Source organism: Chiloscyllium punctatum, chromosome 8 (assembly GCF_047496795.1).
Source record: "Chiloscyllium punctatum isolate Juve2018m chromosome 8, sChiPun1.3, whole genome shotgun sequence".
Lineage (NCBI taxonomy): Eukaryota > Metazoa > Chordata > Chondrichthyes > Orectolobiformes > Hemiscylliidae > Chiloscyllium > Chiloscyllium punctatum.
The window spans coordinates 24,511,741-24,527,043 of NC_092746.1; the positions used below are offsets into that span (position 1 = coordinate 24,511,741).

Here is a 15,303-nt window from a genome sequence, read left to right on the forward strand (position 1 = left end):
TGGACTTAAGTGCATAATTTGCATTGTGTGTTCACTGACGTAACTATTTTAAACACCTAATTAGCTGATTACACTGACTCCATTACACAGAATGAATGTAGTTGAGGTGGGTATCTTTATAACAAAAGTTAGGACATTGTCAAGTTATGTTGTCACTTAACTGTCTTAGATATATTGGCCCATCTGTGCTGTAATATAACGCTCCTCATTATTCTTTCACCCAAACCATGTTGAGTTGCCGAATTGCGTGTCACACTTACAATTGTGACATAGCTCATATTATCGTAAATTTAACGACAGTGTGGCAAAATTAGAAAATATGGAGCAGTTTGGGCATTTTCTTGGATAAACAGGTTTTCATCAAGGAGTGAGATCAAGAATTTGATATGCGCCGCAAGCCACCTGCTTGAAACAGAGAAATCATTGGAAAAAACAACCAATTAAATGTTTCAAGGAGATAGAACTAAAGTGTATTGCCTCAATTATTGGAAAACCTGGCTGTGGAAAGACTAATTGGCTTCTATTCTAACATCTAGCAACCATTTCTAAACTTTGAATTGTGTTTGATAGTAATGGGAGTCAATAAGGAAGACAAAACAGAAGTCTAAGCCTTTCTCCTGAAATTCTTTTCCTGGTAAAATTTCTTGGAAACCTGAAGGATTTCCAAATACCAGTATTTCAGAACAACTTGTGAAACCTGGAAGACTAAACTGTAACCATGTCTTAACAACTCAAAACTAGATTGATTGCAATCAGAACTGGACATCTAATGTGAATCTGTGGCTGTCAGTGAAATGGCTTAATCAACAGGAAATCCAATGGTGATGATAAATCATCACCTTCTATCAATTTTATTTTGCAAATCCTTAAACAGTAGGGGTTTTGTCCCTTTTGCTTTATAAAATAAAAACTTCATCTCCTCAGAGACCTTTTTTTGACATATGATCCCTGCAGGCCATTCAGCCCAACAAGTCCACACCGACCCTCCGAAGAGCATCCCATCCACAGCCATCCCCCTAGCCTTTCCCTGTAACCCTGTATTCTCCATGACGAATGCACCAAGCCTATACATCCATGAATACTGTGGGCTATTTAGCATGGCCAATCCACTTAATCCTCACATGTTTGCACTGTGGGAAGAAACCTGAACATCCAGTGGAAACCCACTCAGACACGGGGAAAACATGCAAACTCCACACAGACAGTTGTCCAAGGATCGAATTGAAACCGAGTACCTGGCTTATGTTGTGTATCTCTGTCTCTGGGATGAAGAAGATTTGGTTTTATTTCCGGCTCACATAAACCTCATACTTTAAGAATACATTCTGTTTATAGTAAATAAATTATATTGAGTTTATTACAGAAGCTTGAAGAACCTTCCTTTTAATTCTGGATATTACTACAAAACAATTGGTCATTTTATTAATTGAGTCAACACTTTCAAAGTAATGACATGACTAATGAAGTAGTGGGCAGCATTCCTTCTAATTTTCTACCCCGAGTGCCTTGTATGGTATATCAGAGCAGTTTAGAGGTAATATTGGTCATTGGATTTGATTAGCAGTACATTTCTGCTCTCAGAATATTCAGCCACAACTAAGTGAGGAATTCAGATCTGCATAACTATTCTGCCTTCCATGTTACCATATATTACCAACTTCATAACATTTTTCACTGGAGTTTAGTATAACACTAATGCAAGTTTTTTTTTAACAATTGAGGAAGTCCAGTAATAATCAACAAGGAGCAACCTCATGTTTAACATCTACTAACTGAATGCCGACAGTGAAATAATAGTGCACTATTTTCATTAATTTTCACTTTCAGCATTGTTTAAACAGCTCATTTTGTTTGGACATTTTTTATGTACAGTCAGTTCTGATATCACACGATAATTCTGTTCTCATGTGACCTCACGTTATAAGAAAATCGCGCAGTAGCCGCGCCATTTAAACTCATGGGGCAGTAATCATGTTATAGCCAATATAGGTAAGGAATGTTCATGTTCTACAACGAACAGTCTAAAATCTTCAATCGCATTAGAACCAATTTGCATTGAAGAAACACGCATTATAGTAGAACCGACTGTATATGTTGAATGTACTGTCTGATTTATGATTTTTTTCAGTTGGCTGAACTCTGGAACATACTTCACACACAACAAGGATTGCTAATTGATTAAAAAGAATGAAAGGTTTTTTTTCAAGGAGCAACAAAGTTACTTTAGTATTTTATGAGTCAACCTTTCATGATGGTAAGCTGTTCTATGGTCACCCACATTTGGTATAATCTACTGAACCCAGTATGATGGCTGCCTGCTGAAATAGGAAAAGAATTTCTCGAAATGTAGACATATGACATGAACACTAGCAAAAGAATGGACTTTAGTTTCTCTTTAAATGTTAAAAATACACATGATAAGCTGATTTCATCTCCCTGTCATCAAAGCTACTTTAAGTGCAAAATTTAAATACCATCTTGAACAACTGGATAGTAAATCAATAAGAATTAGATGGATTAATCATGGGGATGAACATGTTTATGACATGTATTGATCGAGTTGTTAGGAATGTCATGTTTAATCATTCTTTTCTTTTTAACTTCTGTCATTTGTGTTCGCGTGCTCATTAAAAGATTGTAAGCTTAATTGCTGCAGTGAGTATAGTTCACTAGGACTTACTAGAATAGATTATAAAGGATCTTAACATCAGAAAACTTAAATGCTTAGCTCTTATGGTGCTAAGAACATCGTGCTAAATCCTCATGCGTACTTAATGCACTCTGGTTTTGAAATCCATTCCATGTTCGTTGCTACGAGCAGCAGCATCAAATATATTTTTCCATCGTCCTATTCACAATTTAATTAGAATCATTAGAATAATATTTTCAATTTTATTCTTTTGACAAATACTACAATGCAAACATCTACTGAAAGAGTGACATTTTATAGCATTGTTCTGATGGAACCTAGCTTCATGATAATGAAACTGCACTTCTGGTCAAAGCAGGAAATTAATGGGCTAATCAAATCATAACTACAGTCTCAGCATCAGTTCCATATGGGAAAATGTTAAAATGAAACCCAAAACTTAAGGTGAACACTAAATGACTAGGATTATTTTCTCAGTTGCTTGGATACAAATAATTACTGTGGATAGTGCAGTAAATTTACAATGTCTGTAAAAGTGCTTTTTAAATAAATTTCCCATATTAGAAAGCAGCATTAAATAATTCTAAATCTTCTGTGTACGTGGTTGCATTTTGCTTGATGGCTGGATTAAAATGTCATTTAGCTGATCCCAGAGCTACACTCTGAAGTAAAACATTTTTTAGCAATTTTCCTCCACATCTTTCTGCACTAGAGAACAAAATTGTCCCAAAAATTTATTGTAATCAATCTGCTTGAACATGTAATGACACATCTTTGACGCAGGTCGGTGTCGAATGGAGGTAGGGACACTAACAATCCAACAGAAGATCCCAAATTGTTGCTTGTGGACATCTGGTGTAACAGCTGCCTTGCCAGTTGCAACCACTAATAAAACAAATAAAGAAGATACTGCTGATACAGAGAAATAATTAAGAATTATACTACAACAAAGATGAGAACACTTAGAGCAGCTATTCCCTGTTCAGTTCAATAAATGAGTAATGCCACACAGTAGCTATCTTTATAGAATCTTTATTTTTTTGAAAACATGCACTTATGAAGAAAAGTGGTGAGGTAGCACAAGCTGTACAGCAAAACAAATCAAAAATTGTCTACATAGAGTAGAGATGCATAATTCTCCTGATGCCAGGGTATAGGCCACTTTTGGAATATTGTGTACAATTCTGGTCTCCCACCTATGGGAAGGATGTTGTGAAATTAGAAAGGGTTCAGAAAAGATTTACAAGGATATTGCCAGGGTTGGCGGATTTGAGCTATAGGGAGAGGCCAAATGGGCTGGAGCTGTTTTCCCAGGAGCATCAGAGGCTGAGGGGTGACCTTATAGAGGTTTGTAAAATCATGAGGGGCATGGATAGGATAAATAGACAAGGTCTTATCCCTGGGGTGGGGGAGTCCAGAACTAGAGGTTTACGGTCAGAGGGGAAAGATTTAAAAGCGGCAACCTAAGAGGCAACTTTTCTTGCAGACAGTAGTGTATGTATAGAATGAGCTGCCAGAGGAAGTGGTAGAGGCTGTTACAATTGCAACATTTAAAAACATCTGGTTGGGTATATGAATAGGAAGGGTTTAAAGGAATATGGGCCAAGTGCTGGTAAATGGGACTAGATTAGGTTAGGATATCTGGTCGCATGGATGAGTTGGACCAAAAGGATGTACATCTCTATGATTCTATATCCTGCTTTCAATTAAAACCAGGATGATGGTCAAGAGCATTGGTACATTTATAGGAAATTGCATCAAGATTTTGAGAGCACAAATTTGACTTACCATATTTTGACTGCGGATTTTTAAAAGATATTTGTGTAAAATACATAGGGAGTTGGTGTATAAAACAGCAGGGTGGTGCATTTAAAATCCTTATATTTGACAATAAAAGTAATTAATGGGGGTGATTCCTTTACTCTGGTACAATGTGGATTTGATACTGATAATAACTACTGATTGGAGAAGCTGGAATGAAAACATGCATTGGAAAATTCTCCATCAATGTGCACTATTAGACTGGCTTTCTGCTAGAGTTTAATGGCACAAGGATATGGAACTGGTTGAAAGTTACAGTGCTACTCCTTTTCAAACCTGAAAAACAAGAAGCAACAGAATGCCATTGATAAACGTAATGGGAATTCAAGATGAATTTTTTTGTTAGTAGAATGTTATCCTAATTTTCACAGATCACTGTTAATATGATCATTGTTCTGAAATTATTTACAGGACAGGTACTCAGCTGCTGGCAGAATAAATGTTTGGTTGTTGAGTTACACCCAAATATCAAGATTAGGGCACGGAATGCTATGCAAACAACAAATGTTTCTTCTTAGTGTTGAGGTATACAGTACATCCACAACCCTCTGAGATCTAAATGGATTAGCTTAATAAATGAAGGACTCCTGTTATGGCATCTGTATTAGCTGAGGTAAAGACCAAAATCCTATTTTTAAAACTTATTTGCTGATCCATCTTATATGCACCATGCATTGGAAAAGCAGATAGGAATTCATTCTGCCTCTGCTCTCACTTTGATATTTAAATGGAAGTTCTTCTTCTTGATTTCTGTATTAGATTTTATTATAGCTACAATCGCATTTGTTGTCAAAATATTGAAAATAAACATATGTAACAAAGTATTTTGATTAACAAGGGCATCTTACATCTATCCTTTGAGAGTCTTCATAGTGCAGTAGTGGTGTCCCTGCTTCTGAGTTAAAGTCCATCCTGCCCCATGGATGAGACAAAATGTATAACAGATTGATTAACAATAACTCTATACTTTTTGAATGGTTATAGAGATTAAGACATCAGTAAGACCAGCACCTGACATGGAGTAACCCAATGGAGTTAAGATTCAGATGACAACCAGCTGTTAATTGTTTTTGCTACAGTTCACATGCAGTGAGCTAGATATAATGAACTGTTTTTAGCAAAGCTTGCTCACATATTTTCTACTCCATTCAATTTCTACTTGACATATTAATATTATTATACTCTCCAAATTAGTAGCTATGAAGGCCACTTTTCTTATTCATGCATGAACTATGGTCATAGTTGGCTGGGACAGCATTTATTGTCCATCGTTAGTTGCCCTTGAGAAGGTGGTGGTCAGCTGTTCTTCCTTGTTCTGTAGGTAGACCCACAATGTTCCAGCATTTTGACCAAGTGACACCAAAGGAATAATGATATATTTCCAAGTCAACAAGGGCACATAATGCACTCTGGATGAGAGATTTCAATATCCACCACCAAGAGCGGCTCAGCGGCAGTACTACTGATCAAACTGGTCGAATTCTAAAGGACATAGCTGCTAGACTGAGCCTGTTGCAGGTAGTGAGGGAACCAAAAAGAGGGAAAAACACACAACCCCATCCTTCCCAATCTGCTGGCTGCAGATGCGTCTGTCCATGACAACATTGATAAGAGTGACCACCACAAAGTCCTTGTGGAGACCAAGTCCCCCTTTCATGTTCAGAATATCCTCCATTGTGTTGTGTGGCACTATCTCTGTGCTAAATGGCACAGATTTTGAACAGATCCAGCAGCTCAAGACGGGTCATCTATGGGGCTCTGAGGGCCATTAACAGCAGCAGGATTGTACTCCAACATAATCTGCAACTTCATGGTCTGGCATATCCTCCAGTCAACCATTATCATCAAGCCAGGGGATCAATCCTGGTTCAATGGAAAGTGCAGGAAGACATGCCAGAAGCAGTACCAGGCACCCTAAAAATGGTGAATATAATACAAATGTAGAGCCTGGTGAAGCTACAAAATAGGAATATTCTTGTGCCAAATGGCATGAGAGAAGGAGCTAAGCAATCCCACAATCAATAGATCAGATCTAAACTTTGAAGTCACACTACATCTAGTCTTGAATAGTGGTGGACAATTAAACAACTCACTGGAGGAGGAAGCTTCAGAAATCCCAGCCCTCAATGATGGAAGAGCCCAGCACACCAGTGCATTCACAGCAATTTTCAGCCAGAAATACTGAGATAATCCACCTTGGCCTCCTCAAGTGGTCCCCAGCATCAAACATACCAAGTCTTTAGTCAGTTCACTCCATGTGATGTCAAGAAATGGCTGAAGAGATTGGAAATTGGAAACTGCAAAGGCTCCAGGCCCTGACAACATTCCGGCAACAGTACTGAAGACTTGTGTTTCAGAACTTGACATTCCCCTAACCAAGCTCTTCCAGTACAGTTGCAACACTGGCATCTACCTGACAATGTGGAAAATTGGTATGTATTGTACACAAAAAACAGGACAAATCCAACTCGGTCAATTACTGCCCCATCAGTCTGTTCTCAATCATCAGTGAAGTGATGGAACATGTTCAACAGTCCTGTCAAGTGACACCTACTCAGCAATAACCTGCTCAGTGATGCCCAGTTTGGGTTCTGCCAGAGCCACTCAGCTCCTGACCTCATTACAGTTTTTGTTCAAGCATGGACAAAAGAACTGACTTCCAGAGATGAGGGGAGAGTGACACCAAGGTTTCATTTGATCGAGTTGGCATGGCAGAACCCTAGCAATGCTGGAATCAGTGGGTATCAGGGGCCAAACTCTGAGCTGGTTGGAATCATATCTAGCACATAGGAAGATGGTGGTGGTTGTTGGAGGTCACTCATCTCAGCTCAAGGATTTATCAGCAGGAGTTCCTCAGGGTAGTGTCCTTGGTGTAACTATCTTCAGCTGCTTCATCAATAACCTGCCCTCCATAATAAGGTCAGGATTGGGGATATTTTCTGATGATTGCACAATGTTCAGCACCATTCATGACTTCTCAAATACTGAAGCAGTCCTTGTTCAAAAGCAACAAGATCTGGGCAATATCCATGCTTGGTCTGACAAGTGGCAAGTAACATTTGCACCACACAAATACTAGGCAATGACCAGCTCAAATAAGAGACTATCTAGCCACCACCCCTTGACACTCAATGGCGTTACCATTACTGAATCCCCCAGTAACAACATCCTGTGGATTACCATTAACCAGGAACTTTCCTGGATCACCACATAAACACAGTGGCTGTAAGAACGGGTTAGAGGCTAGGAATACTGTGGGGAGTAATTCACCTCCTGACTCCCCAAAGCCTGTCCAGCATCTATAATGCACAAGTCAGATGTGTGATAGAGTACTCCCAACTTTCTTGGATGGGTGCAGCTCCAACAATGCACAAGAAACTTGGCGTCACATCCACTCCCTTCACCACCAGCACTCAGCACCAGTAGTGTGTGCTTCCTACAAGATGCACTGCTGAAATTCACCAAAGATCCTCAGACAGCACCTTCCAAACCACTTGCATCTAGAAGGACAGGGGCTGCAGATCTATGGGAGCACCATCACCCTGCAAGGTCTCCTCCAAGCCACTCTGGTTTTTATTATTCATTAATGGGATGGAGGCATTGTCCATCCTTGGTTGCCCTTGAGAAGATGTTGGTGAGCTGCCTTCTTGAACCGCTGCAGTCCACATGCCGTAGGTTGACTCACGATGTCCAGGATTTTGACCCAGTGACAGTGAAGGAAGGGCGATAGATTTCCAAATCAGGATAGTGAGTGATTTGGAGGGGAACTTGCAGGTGATGGTATTCCCCTTTGTCTGCTGCTCTTCTCCTTCTAGTTGGAAGTGGCCATCGGTTTGGAAGGTGTTGTCTAAGGAACCTTGGTGAACTTGACTAAATTGTGGATAATTATTCAAGTCAGTGTGAAAAGTGCATTTTCTGGACAAGATCAGATTGGGATAACAGCTATAAAATGCAACTGAACCGGTTCACTTGATGAGAAACAGAATTCAGCAGCATATTTCAAATTGCACTCTTTAAAAATGGAGACTTGCAAAGGCCCTGGGCCTTGATTACATATTGGAAAGTCTGTCATGACTGCAGCCAGTGGGAGGCCACATGTTCTTGCCCAGGACCCTCCATTTTCTAAACAAGTGGTCATGACTGCCCATGTATGTTGGTCAGAGGAATAGGAGATAACATCATGGTCCGTGATGTTAAAAGGTGTTTTTTTCAGAGGGGAGGGAACTATCACAGTGGCCTCTTGCCAGAATTCCACACCTCCAGTGTAACTTGAGTTGGCAACATCCATCTGGGTAAGGTTACATATCACAGAGCTCCAGATCAAGGTAAACACTGACCTTGTGAAGCCGCACACTCTGTCAAGGCATAATGTAAACATTATTAAAAATCACGCAACACCAGGTTATAGTCCAACAGGTTTAATTGGAAGCACTAGCTTTCGGAGCACTGCTCCTTCATCAGGTGGTTGTGCTTCCAATTAAACCTGTTGGACTATAACCTGGTGTTGTGTCATTTTTAACTTTGTACACCCCAGTCCAACACCGGCATCTCCAAATCGTGAACATTGTTGTGATTCATGTAAGGGCTCAAGTGTATTGTTAGTGAAATGCTGTTTTCATTCTGACATTCGCCACAGATTATCTACTCGTGTATTTGTCATGGACATTGCAGTAGCTGGAGTTGGGTAGAATGGAGCAATCAGTGAAACAGGGCACCAACATTGCACAGCTTCAAAGCATCACTCAGTATATGATATCTCTCAAATGGACAACAGGCTGAGAGGAATCCTGCAACACCTCCTCTTCATTCTTCTATCACCAGTAATCCATTAATGTTTCAGAAGGAACATCGACTGCTAAATTGCAGTGAAATCCTTGAGCATCCTGTAGGGCAGCGTTTAAATTAAGGCAAAGCTGTGTATGGATTTTCTCAGCAGGCTGTTGCTACTGGGGAGAGTGGTCACGTTGGACATAGAACAGTACAGCATATCCTGATGAAGGGCTTATGCCCGAAACGTCGATTCTCCTGCTCCTTGAATGCTGCCTGACCTGCTGTGCTTTTCCAGCACCACACTCTCAACTCTGATCTCCAGCATCTGCAGTTCTCACTTGCTCCAACAATACAGCATAGCACAGGCCCTTTGGCCCTCGATGTTGTGCTGGCCTTCTATCTTACTATTAACTTTCCATTGTGCACCACCCTGCCTTGATTGGAAGTGTGCTTCCTTGAAAAGGTGAAAGATAAAAATCAACATTTCCCTCCAGACATGTATGAAATCATTGATTTCCTAGTGTCACTTACAAGGTAGGCATAAGTGTGAAAGATCTGTGCAAGTCAAGCCCTAGGATAATCCCTGCTGAGTACATTTAACTTCTGTTGTCCACATTACAATGCAATGATTTGACTGTGGTTCTGAATGTCACATTTCAAGGATCCCTGACATCTGAGGTTACATGCAGTCAAGGAGTTGGTTGCTTGTGAGATACGAGCAGTGTTTGGTCATTCCAACATCTTTCATTCTCGGCAGATCTGAAGAAGCTGCTCACTTCCCACAGGTGTAACATAAGCAGACCAGCAGCGAAAATTATACAATAGCATGCATATAGCTTAACCATGCAAACGCATCTAAATTTGAAAAAGAGTTTTTGTTTATGCAGGGATGTGAGCTTTGCCCATTTATTGCCCATCCGTAAATACCTTACTGAAGGTGGTGGTACGCTGCTTTCTTCAACCACAGCAGTTTCCATGTGCTGCAGGTACACCCACAATTCTATTCAAGGGATATTGTGGGATTTTGACTCAGTGGTACTGAAAGAGCACTGACATATTTCCACGTCAGTATGATGTACAACGTGGAGGGGAACTTGCTTGTGGTGGTACTCTCATGTAACTACTGCTCTTGGTCTTTCAAATGGAAGTGGTCATGGGTTTGGAAGGTGCTGTCTAAGGAGCCTTAGTGAACTTCAGCTGTTAGTACAAGTAAAACCTTTCATGGTTTGGTCTCTTCATTCAAGCCATTACTATAAATCGAATAGAGTGTCCTTAATATACGAATGTCCAAATTATGAATGTTGATACGAACGCAATATCATACATAGTTGTAATTTTAAAAACCTGACATTCAATCATTTCCTGCACTTTGAAACAGTTGTTTTACATTATCCTGCATTGTGTTCTGACTTGCGTGCAAATTGTCTTGCAAACAGAATCCAGAATGGAAATTGTTCGCAAACAGGGGAAGTATTAATCCGTGGCCCTCCACTAGTTACAGTTTGCTGAGCTGAAACTGACCTATTTATCCCTGTTGCTTTGTTTCCTGTTTTTCAGCCAACCTTTTAAGTACACTCATACCAGACATTTAGTTAACTGGCCTGTAGTTTCCTGCTGTCTGTCTCATTCCTTGGAATAAGACATTCTATTTGTGGCTTTCACATTAAGTGGGACCTTGCCAGAACATAGCACCTTCATTATAGTGAATGTATCCCTATTCTCTGCAACTCCTTATGTTAAGCTAGAATCCAGTCTAAAGGACTTAGCAGTCTTTATTCCCATAAGTTCATCTGGTACATTTTCTCTGGTGATCGTGGTTGATTGATTTTACCTGCATCTGGCACTTTCAGCCATCCTGTTTGGCATAAGATTGTGGCTTCTTCCTGACATCTTCAGGAAACAATGCTCTGATGTGAGCCTGAATTAGGAGCTCAAGGGGGTAGTCATATGCTCTCTTTTGACTCTTAAGAAATATTTATAAACTCGTAGGCCAGGGCAATCTTAGGACAGTGACATTTCACTGAACATCCTTGTGTCAATGCCATGAGAACAAACATGATGATTTGTTTTAGAATTGCTTATTCTTTTCAGGATGATAACCGCATCCACTTTGCTACTGTCAACTTAAGTGCAAATTGTGCTTGTAGTACTAATATTTGAGCATAACCTATTGTGTGAAAACCTATCTTAGTGGGTATTTAAATTTGCTGCAATGTCCTGGAAGCCAGCTGGATTTTCCCAGCAGCATCTTTTAACTGCCTCATGTATATTGATTCCCCTCTTGCTCCCAACATTGCTAGAGCAATTTGGCTGTTGCTGCCACTGTTTGTCACGTGTTTTTGATAGCTCGATAGAAGCCTTTGTGCCCTTTAAGTTCCTGTATTTCCAAAAGTGACTGGGGAGTTGAGGTTCCCTTGCGGTTTTAGCTATCTCCAATTCACCAAAGGCAGCAGGAGAGAAATGCAGTAACCTCTGAATGATTGCAGAAGATGTCACAGTGAGTTAACAGAGTTTCTCTTAGGACACCACGCGATAAGTATAAATCAGTTAAGGCTGATTCCACGGTATTTGGTGTCCCGAGTCTGAAATTTGTACATGGCCAGCTTTGAACTCAAAGTCCTCAAATGATTGTTTAGGCTGTGCAATAAATTCATTGAACATGTGTTTCTGAACCATTGTAGTAGAGGAACTTCAGAAGATACAGAACTGTCCATGGCCGGAACAAAACGCAGGTTAGTAATGATTCTTTTTCCCAAAAGTGGAATGAGATAATGATTGACCTTTCAAATATACATCATGGCAAGATAAAACAGTACTTTTTGACAGTAGCACAATTGTCAGGAGCACAGAACCACATATGGATAGTATCTACTGTCATGGGTGCCACTACCTGATGTTTTTTTGTGCATCGCCTTGCAAAGAAATTCCATTTTTTTTCTCTGCTGTTAGTACAATTAAAATCTTTTGTGGTTCAAAATAGAATGGGCATTGTCGAAAATATTTGGAAAACTATAGAAAGCTACATAGGCAAGTCAAATTGAGCAAAGGACTAGCACAATGCAGTTTACAACCCCTGAAATCCTTCCTGGAGTTAATGACTGCAGAAGTAACAAATTCATTGTATCTTTAAAAGGATTGAAAGCTACAGATAAAAAGTTGAAGGAAAAGGTAATTTGTAAGCATCAAAATGTATAAATCTTGTGAAGTGGAGCTGCTATAATTTTTATTTGCTTATATTAGTGTATCATAAACATGGTTTAAAATCAGAATTCTCATATAATCATGCATGTAACATTGAGAAGTCTCCAGAACACTAAATCATTCATTCATTCATTCATTCATGAATGTTGTGCCCAAAGGCAAACCCTTGGATTGTTGGGAGCACTGATCTTGGATATTAATTTATTTTTGCACCTCGTGTATGTTGCTGGTAAATTCACAACTTGCATGTTATTAAGGGACATCCATATTCAGTATAATGGTTGCAGCGCCCTTGTTGGCATTTACCAAGACATAAATTTATTAATTTTTTTAAAAGCTTGGAGGATTTTCTTTTCTAGAAATTACCTGACAGACGAGTGTTCAACTGAACAACATTTTTACAAAGAAACTTGCATCAGATATGGAAAATATTAAAGTGTTGTGTAGGGTTTCACCTTGTAAAAAAGTTAAACTGGTATAATCACCAGATTCCTGCAGATTTAGTTATACATCACCTCAGAGCACCCGAGAAACAACAGATGTTAGACTTGATCGCTTTAAAGTCTTATTGCTCATTTAATTGTCTTTAAAAGGAATGTTTTGAATTAGATTTTTCAAAGAACCATACAAACAAGTTAAATGTTTCAACATAACCTATTTCATAGTTTTTACCAGGAATGTAATCCAGCATAATTATAATTCTTAACCATTTTAAATTTTGATGGGACTAAAGGCTAGTTCAAGATGTATAAACTGAATTTGTGTACACCTCCAAAATATTCACCTGAATTTTATACAAAGTCAAACGTTAAGAAAATGGATTTTTAAAAAAATTCCTTTATAATAAACCTCAGTTTGAGAGCTACGTAACCCCAATGATCTGAAAATATAATTACATATTGAATAGTAAACAATTCAGTGTTTATTTGAATTCTGAAATATATTCCTTGATACTTCTTTATCTGCTAAGGGCCTGCTGGGAGCTGCTTATTTTAATCACCCCTGTTGAGTTAACTCACCATAAGTCTAATGCTCCCAAATAATCAATACAGTTGATAATTAATTTTTATCAGTCTAAGTATGCGATCAATTGTACATGCTTCTTACTAATTTTTGAAATTTGGTTTGTAACTGCACACATCTATTTCTTTTGTATTTATTTAAAATTAAAAATAAATTAATTGTTTTTAGCCAGTTGATTGATCATGAGTATAATGGAGCGTACTGGTATAGTGGCTAACCTATTGTTGTAATCAGTTTCTGAGCTCACTGGTAATACATCTTAACACTCTAAAACTTAATCAATATCAATAAAAATAATGGATTACTAATGCTAAGACAGTCAGAAACAAATTGGCTTATTTAAAAGAAGTATTTATTGAATTGTATAGAATTCATTATTGATTTCAGTGTTTCACAACCTGTCAGTATTATTTTAAAAATAAACAGGAAACTTAGAAATTCATACAAATTCATAGATATTCTATTCTGATTTAGGGGAATTAGTATTGTTTGAGTAAAGCTTGTCTTTGACCAAGGACATCAGATCATTTTTATTTCAATTTACTGTCTGTTGGTTTTCTACCTGTCTACCTATCTGTCAGCCACAAGACTTGGAACTCATTGTAGATTAAGGCCTTTGACTGTCATTAATCTGTTTCCTCATTTGTTTAATTGTTGGATGGGCAGTGTTGAGTGTGATTATGTGTGTATATATACAGTATATGTCAGATATACAGGAGTACTTTGCAATCGCTTATGCACATGAAATTTGTATTTTTTATAGTTACAGATTTTTCTATGGTGACCTTTTTTATGAGAAATTATTTCCTAAGTTTATCCTGGAAGCACTGTACAATATTACAGAAAAATCAATATAAAGTAAAATGAACTTCTACATGCAAGAAATGTGTGAGGCACAAGTGGCAATCAATAGTGACTGTTACATGCAGCCACCAGATTATTATATGCACAGAGAGGACAGCCAGATTTATAGCAGTTTTAATGTTCAGGCTCCTCACAGCAACAACATTTGCATGGACCAGACCTGGATTGTGAATCAGCCTTCCAGTTACCCTGGAAACGAGTTTCAGAGCGAGTATTGTAACATGAACACAAGTATGAACCGCTTTTGCCAGGCTGAATATTTTGATGATCATAAAGATGTTTTTTATCAAGAACAGTCACCATCTTTCTCACCAAGGAAAGGTATAGTGGTATTCTTAGTTTTAGTTTTGATCTTGTGTTTCATCCTGCATATTTAAACCGACAGCTGAAGTAGCAGTGAATCTCCTGCTGTTTGTGTAGATTTGTCAACTGTGTGGCACCCAAGTTCGTGCTTAGGTTTTGAAACTGCTTTTACTGTGAAACCTTGAAGTAATCCACTCATCAGTGTATTCTGGTGAAATTGGAAAAGGTGCTGAAATTGTAAAGTAATGTTAAGATGTCTGTAATTGTTGACCATAGAGTAACTTGCTTTTCCACGTCAGCCTAACCGATTAAATTGTATTTGTATAATTTTATTACTTTCTCGACAAGAATATTGCAAAATCATCAAGAGACTGGAAGTATAGTACAACAGTATTTTGTGTTGAAGCAATTGTACAAATTAAATTCAAAAGAGTCTACTGTATGTCATGAATCACTGCACAAATACTTATTTCTAAGCTAATAGCTGTGGCCTAGAAATTTTCAATATATTTGATTTAATGTTCCATCTGAATCAATACTTGCATTCATGGCCACACAGAGATGGTTAGACTTCTTTTGTGCAGTTTCTGTTTCTTACATGGTTGTGTCAATCTGATCCAAGTTGATGTATCACTTGCTTCTGCACAGGGAAGGAATTTCTTTTTATTAGA

The 15,303-nt window shown here is 38.5% G+C and overlaps 1 protein-coding gene across 1 annotated transcript in view; it reads left to right on the forward strand.

The window, feature by feature from the left end:
* Positions 1-14,193: 14,193 nt before the first annotated feature.
* Positions 14,194-15,303, forward strand: part of LOC140480413 (thyroid hormone receptor beta) — a 35,160-nt gene continuing 34,050 nt past the window's right edge. Inside the window, exon 1 of the mRNA XM_072575252.1 lies at positions 14,194-14,650. Coding sequence (XP_072431353.1) covers positions 14,329-14,650 — 322 coding nt within the window. The 5' untranslated portion in view covers positions 14,194-14,328. The remainder of the gene's footprint in view (positions 14,651-15,303) is intronic.